The sequence below is a fragment of the Anopheles merus genome, chromosome X (genome assembly GCF_017562075.2).
Source record: "Anopheles merus strain MAF chromosome X, AmerM5.1, whole genome shotgun sequence".
NCBI classification, from domain to species: domain Eukaryota; kingdom Metazoa; phylum Arthropoda; class Insecta; order Diptera; family Culicidae; genus Anopheles; species Anopheles merus.
Genome location: NC_054081.1, coordinates 6,160,111 through 6,178,210, shown reverse-complemented (window position 1 = coordinate 6,178,210; position 18,100 = coordinate 6,160,111). Strand labels below are relative to the sequence as shown.

At 49.0% G+C, this 18,100-nt stretch overlaps 3 protein-coding genes across 6 annotated transcripts; 2 read left to right on the top strand and 1 right to left on the bottom strand.

The window, feature by feature from the left end:
- Positions 1-804: 804 nt before the first annotated feature.
- Positions 805-1,729, top strand: LOC121589526 (antigen 5 like allergen Cul n 1-like). The gene is made up of 2 exons (XM_041908511.1): positions 805-1,355; positions 1,414-1,729. Exons 1-2 carry the CDS (start codon positions 805-807, stop codon positions 1,655-1,657), a joined length of 795 nt encoding a protein of 264 aa, XP_041764445.1. The 3' UTR covers positions 1,658-1,729.
- On the bottom strand, positions 1,721-3,622 carry LOC121598397 (antigen 5 like allergen Cul n 1-like). The gene is made up of 4 exons (XM_041925190.1): positions 3,347-3,622; positions 2,429-2,898; positions 2,108-2,343; positions 1,721-1,991 (listed from the first exon to the last, which is right to left on the bottom strand). The coding sequence occupies exons 1-4, from the start codon at positions 3,351-3,353 to the stop codon at positions 1,721-1,723; spliced, it is 984 nt and encodes a 327-aa protein (XP_041781124.1). The 5' UTR covers positions 3,354-3,622.
- A 3,829-nt stretch (positions 3,623-7,451) lies between these two features.
- LOC121590709 (probable E3 ubiquitin-protein ligase makorin-3) lies at positions 7,452-16,690 on the top strand. 4 transcript variants are annotated; one of them, XM_041910641.1, is made up of 4 exons: positions 7,452-7,577; positions 10,517-10,714; positions 13,707-14,976; positions 16,143-16,690. In XM_041910641.1, the coding sequence occupies exons 3-4, from the start codon at positions 13,826-13,828 to the stop codon at positions 16,600-16,602; spliced, it is 1,611 nt and encodes a 536-aa protein (XP_041766575.1). In that variant the 5' UTR covers positions 7,452-7,577; positions 10,517-10,714; positions 13,707-13,825; the 3' UTR covers positions 16,603-16,690. The 4 variants fall into 4 exon arrangements, with proteins under 4 accessions (XP_041766575.1, XP_041766566.1, XP_041766551.1 ...); XM_041910632.1 differs by lacking the exon at positions 10,517-10,714; XM_041910617.1 differs by lacking the exon at positions 10,517-10,714 and having other exon boundaries at positions 7,452-7,878.
- Positions 16,691-18,100: the final 1,410 nt, after the last annotated feature.

The following is an 18,100-nucleotide window of genomic DNA, read 5'->3' as shown; positions in this document are numbered from 1 at the left end:
CGTTTACGACCGACGGGGGTTCAGTGCTTCAAATCGCTCGTTCGGCACGCGCTGCTCGCCATTCGAACTGTAACGGAAATTGGCGTAACGAACATTGAAATTATAGTTTTTACGAACGAAACGTAGAAACACAATTGTTTCTCGTGAAGGTTAGGAAAAAATTGTTAAAATAAAGAATAAAATTATTTAAATTGTTTCATGAAAATCTATCAATAGAAATGATAAATTTTAAATTGTAAATTATCAAAAATATTTTTCACGAGCAAAATTTTGCTTGTCGTTTTTAGTTCTATTTTTAATCTTTAATTCCAATCTCAAAATCAAGAGATCACGTGTAGCAAATGTTCCAAAAAGATCCGAGATGATATCTTTTGGGATTTGAATCTACGACTGATACGTTCACTGACTTCATCTTCTTCTTCTATTTGGCGTAACGTTCTAACGCGGACATGCCGGCCTATACAGGCTTTCGAGACTTAATTCATTACCACGCAGCCGGATAGTCACAATCCTTGCTACGGGAGACGGTCCATTCTAGGCTCGAACCCATGACGGGCATGCTATTGAGTCGTTCGAGTTGACGAATGTACCACGGGTCCGCCCTTCACTGACTTCATTTTCAACGATTTTTTATCTCCATGAAAGATAAACCCCTTTTATAGGCCCTAAACCCGTACCGGTAGCTATTGTAACGTTTTATTCGCAAATCGTGCCGCTGCCATGTTTAATGCGTTTTAGCCGCCCTACATCGGCCACTTAAACCATCAGCTCACCCAGCTACCGTGCACTATTCGCTGGTGAAAGATGGCCAAGCAACGTCTGCATCTGGCGCTGCTGCTGCTGCTGCTGCTGCTACCGTTGCGCAGCGTCGCGTACAAGGACGGAGAGTACTGCAACATCTGCAAGGAGCACGTGGCGTGCGGCAACGTGGACGAGCTGCACGGCAGCTGCGTCCGATACGAGAACGTGAGCCTGGCGCCGCTCACCCGCTACCGGGACGCGATACTGCACCGGGTGAACGATTTGCGGCACACGTTCGCGATCGGCCATCTGCCCGGGTTTAACGAGTCGTACGGTCCGATGCATGCCGTCGCGTGGGACGCAGAGATGGCCGACCTGTGCCGGATGAACCTGAACACGTGCCGCTTCGCGCACGACAAGTGCCGCGGCACGCTGCGCTTCCCGTACAGCGGCCAAACGCTCGGCAAGCTGACCAAGTGTGTGGCGCCGAAGAATGTGGACGATCTGCAGATCCGGGTCCTCCCGCACGTCATCCTGCATCTGATCGACCGGTGGTACCTGGAGCACGAGGTGACGCACCCAGCGGACGTGAAGCACTACTCGCAGCATTCGTCGTAAGTGGATCGCAGTTCGAAGGAGAGCGATATGATGGGCCGCATGTATTTCTTGCAGGTCGCGCAAGTTCCAAATCGGACACTTTCTGCAGCTAATCAACTGCAACGTCTGCCGCATGGGCTGCTCGCTCGTCTCCTACCGGGAGCATCGCAAGGGCCTGGTGTGCGACACGTACATCCTCTGCTGCAACTATTCCTACATCAACATCGTCAACCGGCCGATCTGCAACGTGAATCGGTACGAGCGGAGCTGCAAAAGGGACCACCAGTTTCCCGGCCTCTGTGAGCAGTGTCACCTCTAGGCGCCAAGGGTGATATCACACAACCAACAAAGCAAAAAAAAATCAACACACATCGGACTACGCTCAAACATACGCAGGCACTGCTTTAATAAACTGATTTTCCTCCCAGCTACACAGCCCGGCATAGTCCGGATTGGTGCCCGTGCGGCAGCGGCTCGCCGGCTCGCCCTTCCGGTAGATTGGCTGGTGCACGATGCTGGTAATAGCGTAGTTGCACGCGTACAGCACCATCTTGAACACAAAGTCCTCCATCTTTTTCGGGTAGATCACCACGCCGCACCCGATCGCCGTCGTGCGGTCGGAAACCATCTGCGTGTAGTGCCCGATCGTAGCACTAGCGGTGGAGTGGATCCGAGAAGTACAACAAAACAAAAACAAACAAACAAAAACCCACAAAAATCAAAGCAGCAAGATTTGGGGGGGGGGGGGAGCAGGCATCGCTTCACCTACTTGTAGTCGGTCGTGTACTTGTCCAACACTTCCTGGGTCGTGTCGAGGTACTCCCGGTGCCACAGCCCGGTCAGGTTGTGGATGATCTCGAAGATGTCCGTCTCAAGGTAGTAGGACCCGACGGCCAGGTTTTGCCCGGCGTGCAGATACTGGTAGGTGCTGCGGCACTCGTCATGCTCGAACCTGCAGCTACGCACGTTAATTTCTGCCAAATTCGCTAACTCATCGTCCCAAGTCTAGTGCGGGAGGGTAATATGGACACAGTTTGTTTATCTAGCCTTCAACTAGCACTCCTGCACACTCCAACCTCGAACCACTTACCACCGTGGGCATCCTGGAGGCGGCCGCAAAGCCCGCCTCCTCGCCGCGCGCCAACCGGTCCCGCACCTCGTTGTGCAGATGGAGTATGTAGGCGCGCAGCTGCGCGTCAATCTTCAGTATCATCCGGCCCGGTGGGCACGCGTCCGCAAACGAGCCGTTAAATCCGCAGGCCACGTGCCGCTTGGCCTCGAGCAGCCCGGCCCGGTTGTAGCGCAGGCAGAGATCCGGCCTGCAGTACACATCGTACGCGCTCGGTTCGGCCCACTCGACCGCATCGATGTAGTCGGCGGCAGCACTCGGCGGCAATTCCGCTGGCTGCACCGTGCTCGGGACGTCCGTGAACGGTACCGTGCTAGACTCAGCGTCGCCTGTCGTCGTGTCGTACCGTAGCGTGGTAAGGTCGGACCGACACACTGCGACAACGTTCAGCAGACAGCCCACAAGCAGCAGCGCACTGACGCAGCGCAATCCTAATTCGCAACAAAAACAAACAGAGGGGGGGAGAGTGCGTTAGCTCTTGATTGCCGATCGTACTTCGAAGGCCGAGGGGCAGGGCAAAAAGTTGAAGATTCTGGCTGCTTCGGGAAGATTTGAAAAGGCGCAACGTGGCGCACCGTCTGCTTCGCAGCTTCCAACGGGTGCTGCGCTGTGAGAACTGGTTGGCTGGACGCGCTTTCGAGCCGGGCCCTTCACTTTTGCCCCGTGACTGGCTCTCGCTCTCTCTCTCTCTCTCTCTCGCACCGGGCTTCACAATTTGCAAGGTGTAATGTTTACATGACATGGCAAACCATAAAATATCAACGAATCACGTTCGCGCTCCCATGCACAAAAACAGATGCGCAAACACGCTAACGCGTTGTGTGGCTCAATAAAGTCCTTCCTTCCTCGCACAACCTGGGACCAGTTTTTGCTACTTACCGTGCATGATGTAGTTGTAACTGTTTGATTGCTTGTTGTGCTGTAACCTGTCCGCTACGCAAACCCAGAAGCAAGCAAGCTGATTGAGTGTTGAGATGAGGTTGAAGAGTCACTGCTGCTGTCTTACGTACGCTGCAGGATAAGCACACACCCTTCCCGCGGCGAGGACTTGGGTCTCTGGTCTCGCACAAACTACCCAAACGCACCGCCGTCGATTAGCAACTAATCAGTGCGAGCATCCCGACCACTGACGGGTGCTTATATACGCCGGCCAGCGCGCGGGGCAGCGCGTTCCTTTCCAATTTTAATTCGCGCGGCTATAAAGCCGTAAAACGGAAGAACTGGCCGATTAGGGGTTTGTTTGAGCGAAGCGTCATCTTCGTCATGGCAGTCCCCACTCGGTGCGCAGCGAGCTAACTCTTCTCACTCCTGCTACATCCCGCAGGGGAGGGGAGAGGGCGGAGTAGAACATGGACAGGGAGTCTTGCCCATCCTCCATCGTCGGCAGGCGGCGCACTTCAAGGCTACTTTTTTGCTGTTGTTCCGGACATTCTCGATCACGACCATAGCTTGCGAGCATAATCATCAGCAACGCGAGCCTTCCACAGAGATGTGGCGGAAAGCAGGAACAGCAGAGAAGAGTACAACACAATACGGGCAGCCTCCAACAGGAAGAGCCCGTTCCCACGCAAACGTGACCGGTCGCGTTATTATAAATGCCACACCTCCCAGGATGGGCCTTATCTAATTGCACCGGCACGTGACACGTGCGCGCGCGCGCGCTCCGTTTGCTTAGGTTAAAGGTTGAAGTATTAGCAGTACGCGCATTGCGAAGGAAGTGTAGGCGCCACCAATGGTTTGAATGTCAGACCTTGCCGGGCTGATTGTTTGCCGTGCCGTGGGTCGAATGCATTTGATAGGGTACTAACTATAACTGGTTGTTTAGCTTAGTTTGCGGCATCATTCCTGAGCAGGCCCGACAATGCACACCCGTTTGTTATTGTTTTTGTTTTGTTTCCTACGGTGACTATATTGTAACTCCTGCCGAACAAACTCATCACACACGGCGACAGTGTAGAAGCCACTGGACGGGAGCTTTACATCCATTAGAATTCGACGAGGATCATTCCCCGGTCGAGGCAGCGGTTAATTGCAGCGATGCCATCAATCCAGCTTTGATGGTTTGCTGATTGTTTTGTTTTGATTCGTTTCGCAATGATAATTCTCAGGTACATGCCGCTCTGTAATGGTGGGAGGCAACAGCGTTGCCTTAGTATCTCGAAGAAGGAAGTTCTCATCGAAGTTTGTTGGAACTGTTGTCTAGCAGGTCATGTTAATTATGGACAACCTTTTCTACAAATGAATACCATTTCCAGATAGTTTAACTACTAGCTATTGCATATTCTTGTCGTTGCTGACTGGTCAGTTTTTTTCTTCGCAATATTCCAGTTCCTATTCTTTGTTCATCCCATATCGATCATGCAACCGACTCCGACAGTTGTCAATCCGATTCCGTCCCCAGCATAATAGGAACCACAAATTTCGCCTGCAGTCGGAGTCTAATAAAGCCTGGACTCATTCGGACTCATCCCATCTCATCCAGCTTCATCCCGACTGATCCAAACTGATCCGGACTCGACCGGACCCATTCGAACTACATCCGGGTTTATTCAATCTGATGGAAAAGGTCTCATGGTAAAGACGTCCACTCGTACGGCTTAACTCGTACGTAGTCATGGGTACAAGACCCGGATGAATCGTGGCTCCATACGGAGGACTCTCCTGCTACGGGTAATCCATAAGTCACTGTAAGCCAAGCCCATTAGTGGTACAGGCAAGCCTTGTTTGAAATGGAACTCACTCATCAAGGAATTGTTCGAAGATAACGGACAGCCATTTTTAGAATTTGGAATTGCATTGCCAAACTAAACTACTCGCTCGGACTCGTCATTCGGACCTGTCCGAAACTCATTTGGACTCATCCGGAATGATCGGGACTGATTTGAACTCGATCAAACTAATCCGGATTCGACTGGAAGGGCGGAGCCGAATCCGGTTATGATCTGGAGTTGGATTCAAATTTTGACTCCGAATTATCCATCACTACTCTGGAAGTCTTCGCCCGCATCTTTCCGACTCCAGCCGACTCCGGACGGAACTAGTGATTCCATTTTTTTTCGAAGTCGGAATCGAACTAGGGGCAGCTAGGAGCTGCAGGTGAGAGAGGGCTGTGAGAGAATTGACAACCCGTTTCTTACACCGGTGTTTGTAGTAACACCGAAAGTCACCTAGATAAGACTTTTGGAACAGATAAGTTTCTTTTGATTTTCAACAATATTTATTTGCTTATTGACTGCAAAAAGACTAACTATCGTTCTTTGCATGCCGAGGAGATTGCGCTTATCGAAAAAGCTGTCAGTCGCTGTTAACGCATGCTGTCAGTTATTGTATCTGCAGTTTTCTCGGAGTGTGTAGAAACACTCTAACAATAGCCGGAATCGGATCGAAGTCGCCGACGACTCCGGACAAGCCCCTCTCTCCCCTTCCTGAGTTTTGTCCCGGAGCCCAAGGAACAGTTATATCAAGTCGAGAAATGTCAATTAGCTCTGAACAACTTCACCTGGTCATATTCATACACCTTGCTCGGGAAGGCTCAGGATCAAGGATTGTGTACGAGCGAAGTCAAGTACAGTGGAGCGCCGTTTATCCGGGCTTCTCGGGACTCGACCTCGCCTATGCGAATAACATGGATAATGAGGGCGGTGGCAACGCTTTTTCGCATGCGATTTTATCGGACGGCCTGTCAAATTTTTGTATGGGATTTGACAGATAACGTCGGACGACGAAATCGCACATCCGACGTTATCTGTCAAATCCCATATAAATCTCGTCCGATAAAATCGCATCCGATCAGCGTTGCCACCGCCCTGAGGCCCGTGTCTGTGCTCCGTCGGATGCGATTTTATCGGAAGGCCTGTCAAAATTTTATATGGGATTTGACAGATAACGTCGGACGTGCGATTTCGTCGTACGACGGAATCAAAAAATTTTGATTTCGTCGGACGCCGCATCCGATTTTATCTGTCAAACTAAATGTGTGGTGTTTTGTAGGAACAATCTCAACTTAATTTTTCATAATCGTTATATTATTAAAATCATCCAAATAATCGCAATATTATACGAAAAAGCGTTTGACAGCACGTGCGATAAAATCGCATGCGATGGAGCACAGACACGGGCCTGAGTCAAATGCTATATTTAATCACAAATTCTTGTTTTTTTTTATGTTTTTCCAGTGAGATACGGATAAGCGGATAAAAGGTACACGGATAACCGGCGCTCCACTGTATTAGCCAAAATCGGTTTGGCCATCTTGGATGAAATTTGACAGCAGAAAGTCCTGAAAAAATCATCAAACCCTTAAACCATTGTTATTGAAAGAGGCATCAATACATTTGGTGTAACATTTAGTAACCAATTTATCATTTTTATCGCAATTAAAATTTGAATCGAAAAGAGCTCTTAGGCCGAAAATACACGGACCGGAATTTCACGGCCGCGGCATTCCGCTTGCTGAAAAATGTATGGATTTGACAGTTCCGAAAAGTTGCCGTTGACGCTTTGTGTATGGGTTTGACAGCAGGCGAAATTCCACGGTCGCGAAATTCCGGAACCGTATATTTTTGGCTTTAGATGTCAAACTGCCTGTAACGAACTCTTGGCTACTTGTCAAATCGTTCAATATTACTTGACCTCGTTCCTACACAGTCCTTGGCTTAGGATAATGCTAAGCGGACCTACCTTACGGGTTCGATTCCAAAATAGTCGGAATCGGATCGGTGTCGAGTCCGGATTTTTGTCGGATCAAATGTAACGACTTTGTTTATTTATAAGATGAAAAAAATACATAATAAACTTAATAAAGACATAATTAGTTGACTGACACCTTTTCAGTGCCCGATTTTGTTCATCACACACCACAAAATCCACCTCAAACGTGTGTGTGTATGTCTGTGGTCGCCATCTGTCAAAAGTGGCAGCCCAACGAAAGCAAGCATGGCGGCGCGCGCCTGTCAAGCGCCTGTCAAAGCTGCTCGCTGCTGTCCGTGTACCGACCGCTCCGCCGCCGACAGCCAGCAGTCGCGGTGTATTTGCCAAGCAGCAGTGGCAAGCAGCGCTAGCAGAAACCTACGGAAACTACCACGAAAGAAAAACGCATCTTCCAGCCCAAGTGTGTGTGTGTGTGTGTGTGGACGCGTCTGTGCGCGTATCCGTGCCTGCCAGCTTCTCCCCCGCCCTGTGCCGTGACAATCGTTTCGTGTCGCTTGCGGCATTCCTCCGCGCTGCGTGTCGTGATATACGTGTTTTCGTGCCGTTCCCCCCCGTCCGTCAGAATTTTTGCACCATTCAACCAGTCTGCCCCCAACCGCACCGCCCCCCCCCCCCCCCTTGCCACCCCGTGGGCTGCTGGAACGCGCAATAGGGGCCCAGGCTAGCGGGCGCACACCTCAACCAAAGGGGAGCGCGTCGGGGTAAGCAACTGATCGTTTTTTTTTTCTTCGTATTGCTGCCGCTCGTCTCTTTCTCTCTCTCTCCTTCCGCCATTTTCCTTTCGTTTGACAAAACGTTGACTTTTTTTTCCTCTCGAACCCCCCCCCCCGTCCTCGTGGTTGTGATCGAAAAGGGAAAACCGGCAGCAAATCGGTGTGCGTTTGTGTGTATGTGCTTGAGTGTGTGCATTTCACCACAGAACGGAAGTGTGTGTGTGTGTGTGTGCTGAAAAGAAGAAAAAGTTTCCTCCATGCCATGCGAATGCAGCTCCCAATGCGATGCTTTTCCTGTTTTCTTTTTCCCCTTCCCCATTCATTTTTCCTCCACACGTACACTTACACCTACACCCACACCTACGGGGGGGGGGGGGTTGTGTGGATGTTGTAATGTGCGAGTGTGTTGCACCCCGTACTGTTGGGGCCCGCTGCTGTGTCATGCACCTTTTGTCTTTGCTGTTTTGCTTTTCTTCGCTGCCGAATTTTCACACACCACCCCGAGAACACCCTGCATTACGCAGTATCTACATCCGGTGAGGGGGGGGGGGGGAGAAAGAGAGAGAGAGAGAGAGAGAAAGAGAAGAAAATAACGCAAAAATACAGGCACACAGCCAGACAGTGACACAGTCATTCATTCCAATGGTGAAGTTTTTTTTTGCTTTTTAATACATTTGCAAAGAGTTCTCCGGAATTTGCTGCAACGGTCCCTGCATGCATGTGTGTGTGTGTGTGTGTGTGTTCTACGCCGTGCCGTCTCGCTCGCGCGCACGGTTTTGCACCACCAGCTGCGTTTAATGGCGTGTGCATTCATCTGACAGCCAGCCATAGCCAGCACGGATTTTCTGTCCCTGTCTGTGTGTGTGTGCGCGTGACTATGCATGAATGTTTTTTTTTGTTTGTTGTTTTCGTTGTTGTGTTCCTTTGACTGCCCGCAAAAAAAAAACTCCGATCCAGCTGCAAATTTTGACTCCGATCACCATCCGAAGTGTGTTTATGGGCGTGTGTGTGTGTGTGTGTGTACGGTGGACAGTGGAAAGTTTTCCGATCCCAAGCGAGATCCAATCCGCCTCCTTCCGAAACCAAACAACACCAGGACAAAAGGGCTGGGGCGTTTTTTCGTCCCGATTGTGCTGTGACCCGTTTTTCCCTTCTTCTATCAAAAACCACGGCGCAGCAGGAGCCGCAAAGGGGCAGCAGGTCGGGCGGCAATCAAAAACGGCAGCGAAAATAGGCCGATACATCAACATACGACTTGTAGCTCTTGGCGTATTTGTGAGTCTGTGTGTGTGTGTAATTGAGAGAGATAGAGAGATAGAGAGAGATATTCCTGGATGTTCCGGAAGCGCCCCAAAAAACCAGCAGCGAAGGCGCAAGAAGCAGGAACCTCCTGGAAGCACAGAAAAACACACAAGAGAAAGAGAAGATAACCGCCACACACAAACACACGCAAAACAAAAACACTGTTGCAATGTTTACGTGTGTATGTGTGTATGTGACATTACAAAAAAGTGTGAAAAGTTTAAAGTTATCTTTTAGTTTTTTGCTTTTGGTTTACCCTATTTTCTTTAGTAACCAATTGACAGCCCCTCCCCCCCCCCCCTCTGCCCTCGCTCGTTTCTCTTCTTCCTGGATGATTGTGTGTGTGTGTGTGTCGCAATGTGTGGAACGTTCCACACTCGCAATTTCGATTGTTTCAATCGCGTACACATACACACACACACGTTTGTACACATGCATTCAACCAGACACACTAGTGATGGGTAAAGTTGGCAAAAATCCGGAGTCGATTCCGATCCGACTCCGATAATTTCGGAACCGGCTCCGGAGTCGTTCGGAATCGCCCGGAGCCGGTCGTCAAAGGCCCACAGGCGTAGGGGAAAGCGTGGCAAAAGGGGCATGTTTCAGGGTTTTTGTGGAGTTCTCATTGCTGAGGGAATCTTTTTTGACTCTTTCTTCGGTAAAATGAACTTAATGTAATAGGAATTGGACTCTATAGCAACCTTGTGGAAAAATCCAACAAGAATTTCATAGGAATCTGTCCCAAAAGGATGCAATAGAGTACAATTTTAACATATGAAGTTCACTTTCAACTAGAACGAATCAAGAAAGTATCCCACAACTATGGGAACCCCTGGAAAACCCTGTAAGGCCTGGAAACATTGTCCGTACTCACTAGTGTAATTTAGATTTTCACTAGCGCATCTGACCGAAATATTTTGCCAAACAATTTGTAGCCGCTCCAGAATGTTTTTTTCGTGTTAACTACTAAACTTACATGGTGTTCATAGAACACTTTAACGAATACATTTTGAGCATTGGAATGCATCTCTGTAGTGAAATAATACTTAAATAGAAGGTGCCCATTTTGCCTGTTGAGTCGGACGGACTTCGATTCCGGTCGGCTCCGATCGACTCTGGACTCCACCTCCAAATGAATCCGGGTGAATCCGAACGACTCCGGGTGGAACTAGTGGTTCTCATTTTTCCGAAGTCGGCATCGGAGTCGTAGGTGCGCTCCGAAAAGCACATCACTACCACGCACACATGCTGATTCGCACAAACGTTCCAGTAATGTTTCTTGTATCCAACATGAAAATTAATGTTTTTTTTTTGCTTTTTTTAGGATAAAAAACAATACCAATTGGAAGAAGCCAAAAATTAAGCAAGAAAAAAAAGCAATACAAATTACCAAAATGCAAATGTTTGCATATCTGTGGTGCACACATACATACGTCATGTTGCAGCATCGGCTCTGCTGCCCATAATGCTGCCCCCTTCAGCCACACTGTGTTCCTTTGTTTGTGTGTGTGTGTGTGTGTGCGTGAGTGGCTGTGATCAAAGATTGAGGAAAAACAAGATGAAAATGTTGAACGAAATGACAGCAAGCAAGAGCTGGCTGGTTGGCAGCTGGCGAAAGCTGCTGCTCTAGGGAGAGATGACGATGCCCAGGAAACAAAGAGGACTGGAAGCTCCTTTCTTCGGCCGCGTGAATGTCATTGTCATTGTTGTTCGAAGGAACAGGAGGAACAAGTTGGCCAACAATTATTGCTCCTTGTTTCTGGTCAACTTGTGGCAGATCTGCTGGACTCGAGCAGTGAAAGGCTTTATGCGAACAAAGTGGAAAAGCAATTAGAATAATGCATCCCTTCGCCAGAAAGCAAACGAAGAAACTTTTGGAGCAAGAAAAACGTAACCAAGGGCAGAAACACTAACTCAACTTTTAAGCTATATGAACGCAGTTTTCTGTCCGGGTGATTGGAATTGACAAATTGATAGGAAAAAACTATGCTGTAAAGCTAGTGCAGTCTAAAAATTCTCCATTTACGGGGCATTACCTATGGACTTGCTCGAGAGATTTTGTTTTAATCAGTTTTAAGGAAGCTTCTAACGTTGGAGTTTGTTCTATTCTTTTACTCGATGAGAGTAGAGGCTACAAATTTGACTCAATTGCTGTGCATTGAAATATGCTCCAGAAGCCTGTCAGCGACAATCAATCGATAACAACAAATAGCAAGACCAAATCTAGAGGATGACTAATAGGCTTGAATCGATTCTGGAATCGAAAGAACACGTTGACACTTTCTTAGAAAAAACTCACCTAATTGACACATTTTTATGGATACATCGAAACCGCAATTAGAAGCGGGGGATAGCTTAGTAGCAATGTAGACCTAACATCCATAGCAATAATTCAACTCGACGTCGAGACATTTCAATTGCAAGAAAAGGAATAAGTCTGATTGATTTTGAGATGTTTGAGATGAACCTCGTATCGAACGGACTCAGCGGCGCAGGATTTATAAATGCATTCCTTATGGCTGAGTGTTGTTGTTTCCTGTTGTTGAACTGTGCGTTGAACTGATACTCAATGAAAGGGCGTCATGACATGCCGAATGCGACGTGCGATTGCTTGAGGCCAACGTGATACTCTGACTGACAAGCTGAGCTTAATGCCGGTGCAGGCCTAATCATGACTTTTTTTTTCTGGCTGTGAATAGCGCTCCCAAATACCACTGTTTCTGAACTGAAATGAACCTCCAATCAACTCACGTACACAACTGAGATGATCAGAGGTGAGACTCAAACAGTTGGCGGACCAATCACTTGCTTGATTACATTTTGTTTAGCACCCAACTCTTGATCACTCATTTGGTCACGACAATTTCTGTCGGTGATAATCAGGACCTTCTTGGAACATACTTGGCGTGTGGTCCCAGGCAACAAAATGAGCATGCTTTCTCGCTCTGTCTGCTTTGATTGTCTGTCGGATCAAACAGAGCGAGAAACCATGCTCACTTTATTTCTTGGCAACCACTCGCACACACCGCCTATCTCCCATGACTATCATGATGATCATTGACAAAAAATGTCACGACCAAGTGACTGACCAAGAGCTGGTATCACAAAATGTCACCAAGCATATGAAGGTCGCAACAGCTGTTTGAGTCTCACCTCTGATCATCACAATAGAGTTCATGACGCTGACATTTTTTTTTTTGGTTTCAGTCGGAATTTGTCATGACTTTCTCAGTGACATTTTGCAGAATTGATCACAGTAAAAAAAGCCATGTCCAAAAATGTCACGAAGCATGCATTGATCACACCAATCGTTTTGAGTATCACCATTGATTACCACAATTGGGTACATGAGGCTGACATGATTTTTTTAAGTTAGATTTTTTTTTGTCAATGATATGACAGTGACATTTTGAGGCAATGATTCTGGCTTACAAGTAGACACAATCTACACGGACTTCAAGGCCGCCTTTGATACCATTCCGCATCACCTCCTGCTATTTAAAATAAAAAAAAAACACTTTGCTTTACTAATTTGTTTATCGATGGGCTATATTCTCTGTAATATCTTTTTGTCATAACCGCAATCCTATCCGTCACGGATATTCGCTTTCCAGATGATGAATCATTTTTCACTAAATTATAACATTTACAGTGGGTAGTCGCAAGTGTCACTAGAACGTTGGGGCTAATATATAGACTCACCAGCGCTTTCCATGACCCGCTTTGCATAAAAGCACTATATTGTTCTTTCGTTAGTTCCACGCTGGCATAAGCTTCTGTGGTCGTTGGTCCAGTCATGATCAGAGGTGAGACTCAAACAGTTGGTGGGGGTCACGAGGAGTTCGTCTTGCGACGGATGGCTGGCCCCAATGGCGCTATGCCGAGTTACGAAACTCGTTGTAATTTGTTAGGTCTAGAACCCTTCGAGGTGATGCGCTCTCGAACGCGCGTTCAATTCATCTCGTTGTATAACGTTCGGTTCCAATGAGCCTCTGCTCCTCCAATGTATACGCGCTTTTAATACTAGCAGTAGATCCTCCCCATTCCCGCCTTTAGTCCCTTTTCTGATACTCTTTCTTCTCATCTTCGTTTTCCGATCTCTTCTTCTCGGGTCGAGCCTACATTTTTTTCCCTCTTCTGGCCAACAACTTAGGCATTTTCTTAGGAATTCGAAATCGATAGATAGATTAAGTTGGAAATCAGTTAGATTTATGAATTTTTAAGCCGTTAGGCTGACAATTTGAATTTACTTGAATTGAATTGAATTCTTCGTGTATGGTAAAATGTTCATAACGTTCCTTTAGCGCCAAGAACGTTGCATGTCTGTGCTCCCATGCAAAATCGTTTTTAAGAAACGTCTCAATGCGCTCGGATGTCGTACCGGTTATCTGCTCGTCCACTCCTACTCCTCCTTTGTCCAGTTCACAGTCTCTGTTGCTTTACCTTGTGCTAACTGCTCTTTTTTCCACGATTATGTTAGACACTAATGAATGTGTTGTTCCTTTTCTTTTTAGGGTTTCCAATAGCGCCCCGTCGATCAACCAAGTAGGCCTGCACTAACATCAACCACTGTAGCAGCAACAGAGCAGCAAACACCACCACGACCACGAGTAGGCCCGAGATACTGGCCGCGATGCCGTGGGTGGCACCGTTGGACAATGCGGCCGCCGCACAGATCGTCTGCCGGTTCTACCAGTACGGTACGTGCCGGTTTGGCAGCACCTGCCGCTTCATACATCCCGCCGCCGAGCCGGCCACACTCGGCAGCAGCTGCAGCAGCAGCACTAGCAGTAGCAGTAGCAGCACCACCAGCGGCAGCAGCTATCACACCGGCAACAGTATCAGGGACGGCAGCAGCCCCGCCGACAGTGCACCGGCACCGAAGGCGAGCGCGGACGCCGCTGCGCCCAACACCGAACAGAGCGGCCATACAGGCGCCGTCGATCTGTCCCGCTGGATCGACGCGCCCGTCTTTGTGCCGAAAGCGAAGCTTCCCCTCGAACAGCCGCCCCAACCGCCACAGCAGCAGCAGCAGCAGCCGCGAAAGAGCAAGCGAAAGAGCGACCGTCGCACAGTGGTGGTGGCCGAGCCACAGCAGCAGCAGCGTCGCACAGCGATGGACAGGTCACAGCAGCAGCAGCAGCAGCAGCAAGCGGAGCAGGAGGTAGAGGACACAGAGGAGAAGCCGGACGAGGACGGGCTGGACAACGAGGCCGACAACGAGGCGGACAACGAGGAAGAGGAGGACGAGGAGGAGGAGCAGGAAGAAGAGGAAGAAGAAGAGCTGGAGGAGGAGGAGGAGAACGATGATGGTGGTGCGGTCGGTGGGCTTGCCGCCGGCGCCGGCTCGCCCCTGCTTTCCTACGCGAACGTCGTCACGATGAACAACAATCACAACGGCACGGAGCCGGAGGTGGGACCGGCCGGCGAGGTGCGGCTCTGCGCCCACTACGAAAAGCACGGCCTCTGCCCGCTCGCCGACTGCGTGCACGTGCACGGCGAGCTGTGCGAGCTGTGCCAGCGGTACTGTCTCGATCCGCGCGACCGGGAGCAGCAGCGGCGCCACAACGCCGACTGCATCCGCGAGCACGAGCTGGAGATGGAGCACGCGTTCGCGGTCCAGCGGTCGCGCGACAAATCGTGCGGCATCTGTCTCGACGTGGTGATGGAGAAGCGGGCCCGGGAGCAGCGGTTCGGCATACTGCCCAACTGCAAGCACACCTTCTGCCTGAGCTGCATCCGCACCTGGCGCAAGGCGACCAACTTTGCCAACAAAATCAGAAGGTAAGTAATGGGTTTGGTTTTGTTCTGTTGGACACGCATCATTGGGCACTCCTTTAGGTGTATGAAGAAGCAGCAGAAGAGGACGAAAGACGAAATGAAAAACTAACATTTGTGTGCTGCCCAGTGCTGCCAATGTCATAAAAATAAAAATGTCACTGTCATTGTCATAAAAAATTCTGACTGAAAAAAAAAAATCAATGTCAGTGTCTCTATTGTGATAATCAGTGGTGATACTCAAAACGGTTGGTGTGATCAATGCATGCTTCGTGACATTTTTACGACCAAGCGATGTCAGTCATTACAGGGTTTCCCACGATTTATTGGTTGGATCCCATCAATTTTTAGTGAGTTCCCATATTTTTTTGGTGCGTTCCCACGATTTTTTGGCCGTTTCCCAGAATTTTTTGGTCCCATTGTATTGATATCCAAGCGGAAAATACCAATTTATTATGGGAACGAACCAAAAATCTATGGGATACGACCAAAATATCGTGGGAACGCACCAAAAAATCATGGGATCTGACCAATAAATCGTGGGAAACCCTGTATGTCATGACTTTTTTTTTTTACTGTGATCAGCTCTGCAAAATGTCACTGACATAGTCATGACAAACTGCGACTGAAACAAAATCATGTCTTCGTCACGACCTCTACTGTGATGATCAGAGGTGAGACTCAAACAGTTGCTGCGACCATCACATGCTTGATGACATTTTGTGGAACTCTTGGTCAGTCACTTGGTTGTGACATTTTCTGTTGGTGATCATCACGACAGTCTTGAGCGATATGTGGTGCGTGCGACTACACGCCAAGTATTATTCCAAGAAGGTCGTGATTATCACCAAGAGAAAATGTCGTGACCAAATGAATGATCAAGAGCTGGGTGCTAAACAAAATGTCACTAAGCGTGTGGTTGGCCCACCAACTGTTTGAGTCTCACCTCTGATCATCTCAATTGTGTGCTGATTGGAGCTTCATTTCAGTCATGAGTGTTGGTGACACTGTTCACAGCCAGAAAAAGTCATGATTATGCTTCCGCATTGTTTTCGCTGGTGAACATCGCGTGATGCTCATGCCATTTGGCAGAACGGGCCGGGCCCAAAAAAAAAGAAACTAATTACCAAATTACAAAACTAATTACCAAATATACCTCCTCTCTCCGCCAGGGGCTGCCCGACCTGCCGCGTACCGTCCGACTTCGTCTGCCCGAGCTTCGTCTGGGTGGAGGCGGGCGAGGAGAAGGAGCGGCTGATCGAGAACTACAAGCAGGCGTGCAACAACACCGACTGCATGCACTTCAAGAAGGGTGCCGCCAACTGCCCGTTCGGCAACAAGTGCTTCTACCGGCACGCGCTACCGTCCGGCGAGCTGGTCGACCTCGGGGCGCCGTCCCGCCGCCGCAACCCGAACCGGGCCGCCCGGGGGCACATCGATCCGCTGCCGCTGCAGGAGGTGCTCGCGGCCCTGCTCGCCCGCCGCAGCCTCACCCTGCACGACGAGCTGCTGACGTCGCTGTTTTCCGACCTGGACGACTCGGACTACGATCTCGAGTCGAACGTGCGCGGGTACGGTTTCTGGTCGGACTCGTCCGAATCCGCCGACGACTATCTGTTCGACATTGTTTGAGCCGCGCGCGGGTGGATGTGGAATTTCAGAGAGAGAGAGAGAGAGCGAGAGAGAGAGAGAGAGAGAGAGAGAGAGAGAGAGAGAGAGAGAGAGAGAGAGAGAGAGAGAGAGAGAGCCAAAGCAAAATTGTACGGAACACACCTGCAAAACATTCAAACACAAAAAAACACACACTCACAGCCACACACATACAAATACAGGTTGAACCAGGGTAAGGTTCTACGCGATTACTGCTTGTAGAAAGTTACTGTACGCGTGCGTGTGTGTGTGTGTGTATGTGTGCATCTGCGGATTGTTAAATATTGTATCGTTAGTTCGGACCGTTATTATTAGTACTATACATATACATATATATATATTCCTCGCAAGGAAAACAACTTCGGTGCGGGGGGGAGGGGGTGAATTTATCGCCAGCAAAGGATAAACAAGAAACCACTTCAAAAAATCGCCAAATACCAAAATCGAAAGTGCTAAGCCACGGACAGAGGCCATACTAGGAAGGTGAAGAAGGGAAGGATGGAGACGGAGGAGGAGGGCACACACACACACACACACGCACGCGGCAGCAGCAGCATTCCGGTCGCCACTTTCCGGTGGTTGCTCAAAAGCTTTCTCTTCCCTCCTCTTTCTCTCTCTCTCTCTCTCTCTCTCTCTCTCTCTCTCTCTCTCCTCAAGACACACACACACACATTGTCCTTCCAAAACCAAAACACTCTCAGCTTAATCTACCTCATTCCCCCACTCCTACCTTTTGCCCCCCTCGCCGCCTCACCCCACCATCTCCGCGACTGTGATGCCTTTGTGTTGGTGTGTGCGCGTGTGTGCGTGTGTGTGTGTGGTGAATTTTAACTGCAGGGTAAAAGTTGTCGCAGGGACACAAACAAACACAAACGCAAGAGTAATTAGAATAGTAAAAAAAAAAAAAAAACAGGTCCCATCGACTCATCAACCCCCACTCCCGCCCGTTCACAAAACACCGTCACTTGCCATTTCCAACTGCGAGGCAGTGACGCACCCCGCCCTCCTTCCTCCCTCTTCACTTATTGCTTGATAATGTTGCTTTTGTAATTCTTTTTTTTTGTTTCGTTTTGCTGTATTACATCGCGGTCCCTCGCCAAAATGCGTCCCGTTACGCAGACCGTCGTGGCGCACACACGTGCACACGTTTGTAGATATATTTCTTTTTGAACTTCTGTCGGCATGGGGGGATAGGGGGATATGGGGGGGGGGGACGGCTCACCATTATTTAAAATTCAATGTTTGTGTTTTTTCTTCTCTTCTTCTCTTCTCCGTTTCAACACTCCAATGAGCATTAGCATGTAGGGCAGATGTAGGGTAGCGTGTAAGGTTGTGCTGTGCAAAAGTGTTATGCGTGCGCGTGTGTATGTGTGTGTGTGTGTGTGCAATCGTTTCTTTAGGCCGGTTTTGTTTGACAGTCTGCTCCAGTACTGCTTTTCCCCGTTTGTAAAAGTGTATTTCTCGGAGAAAGCGAGACACA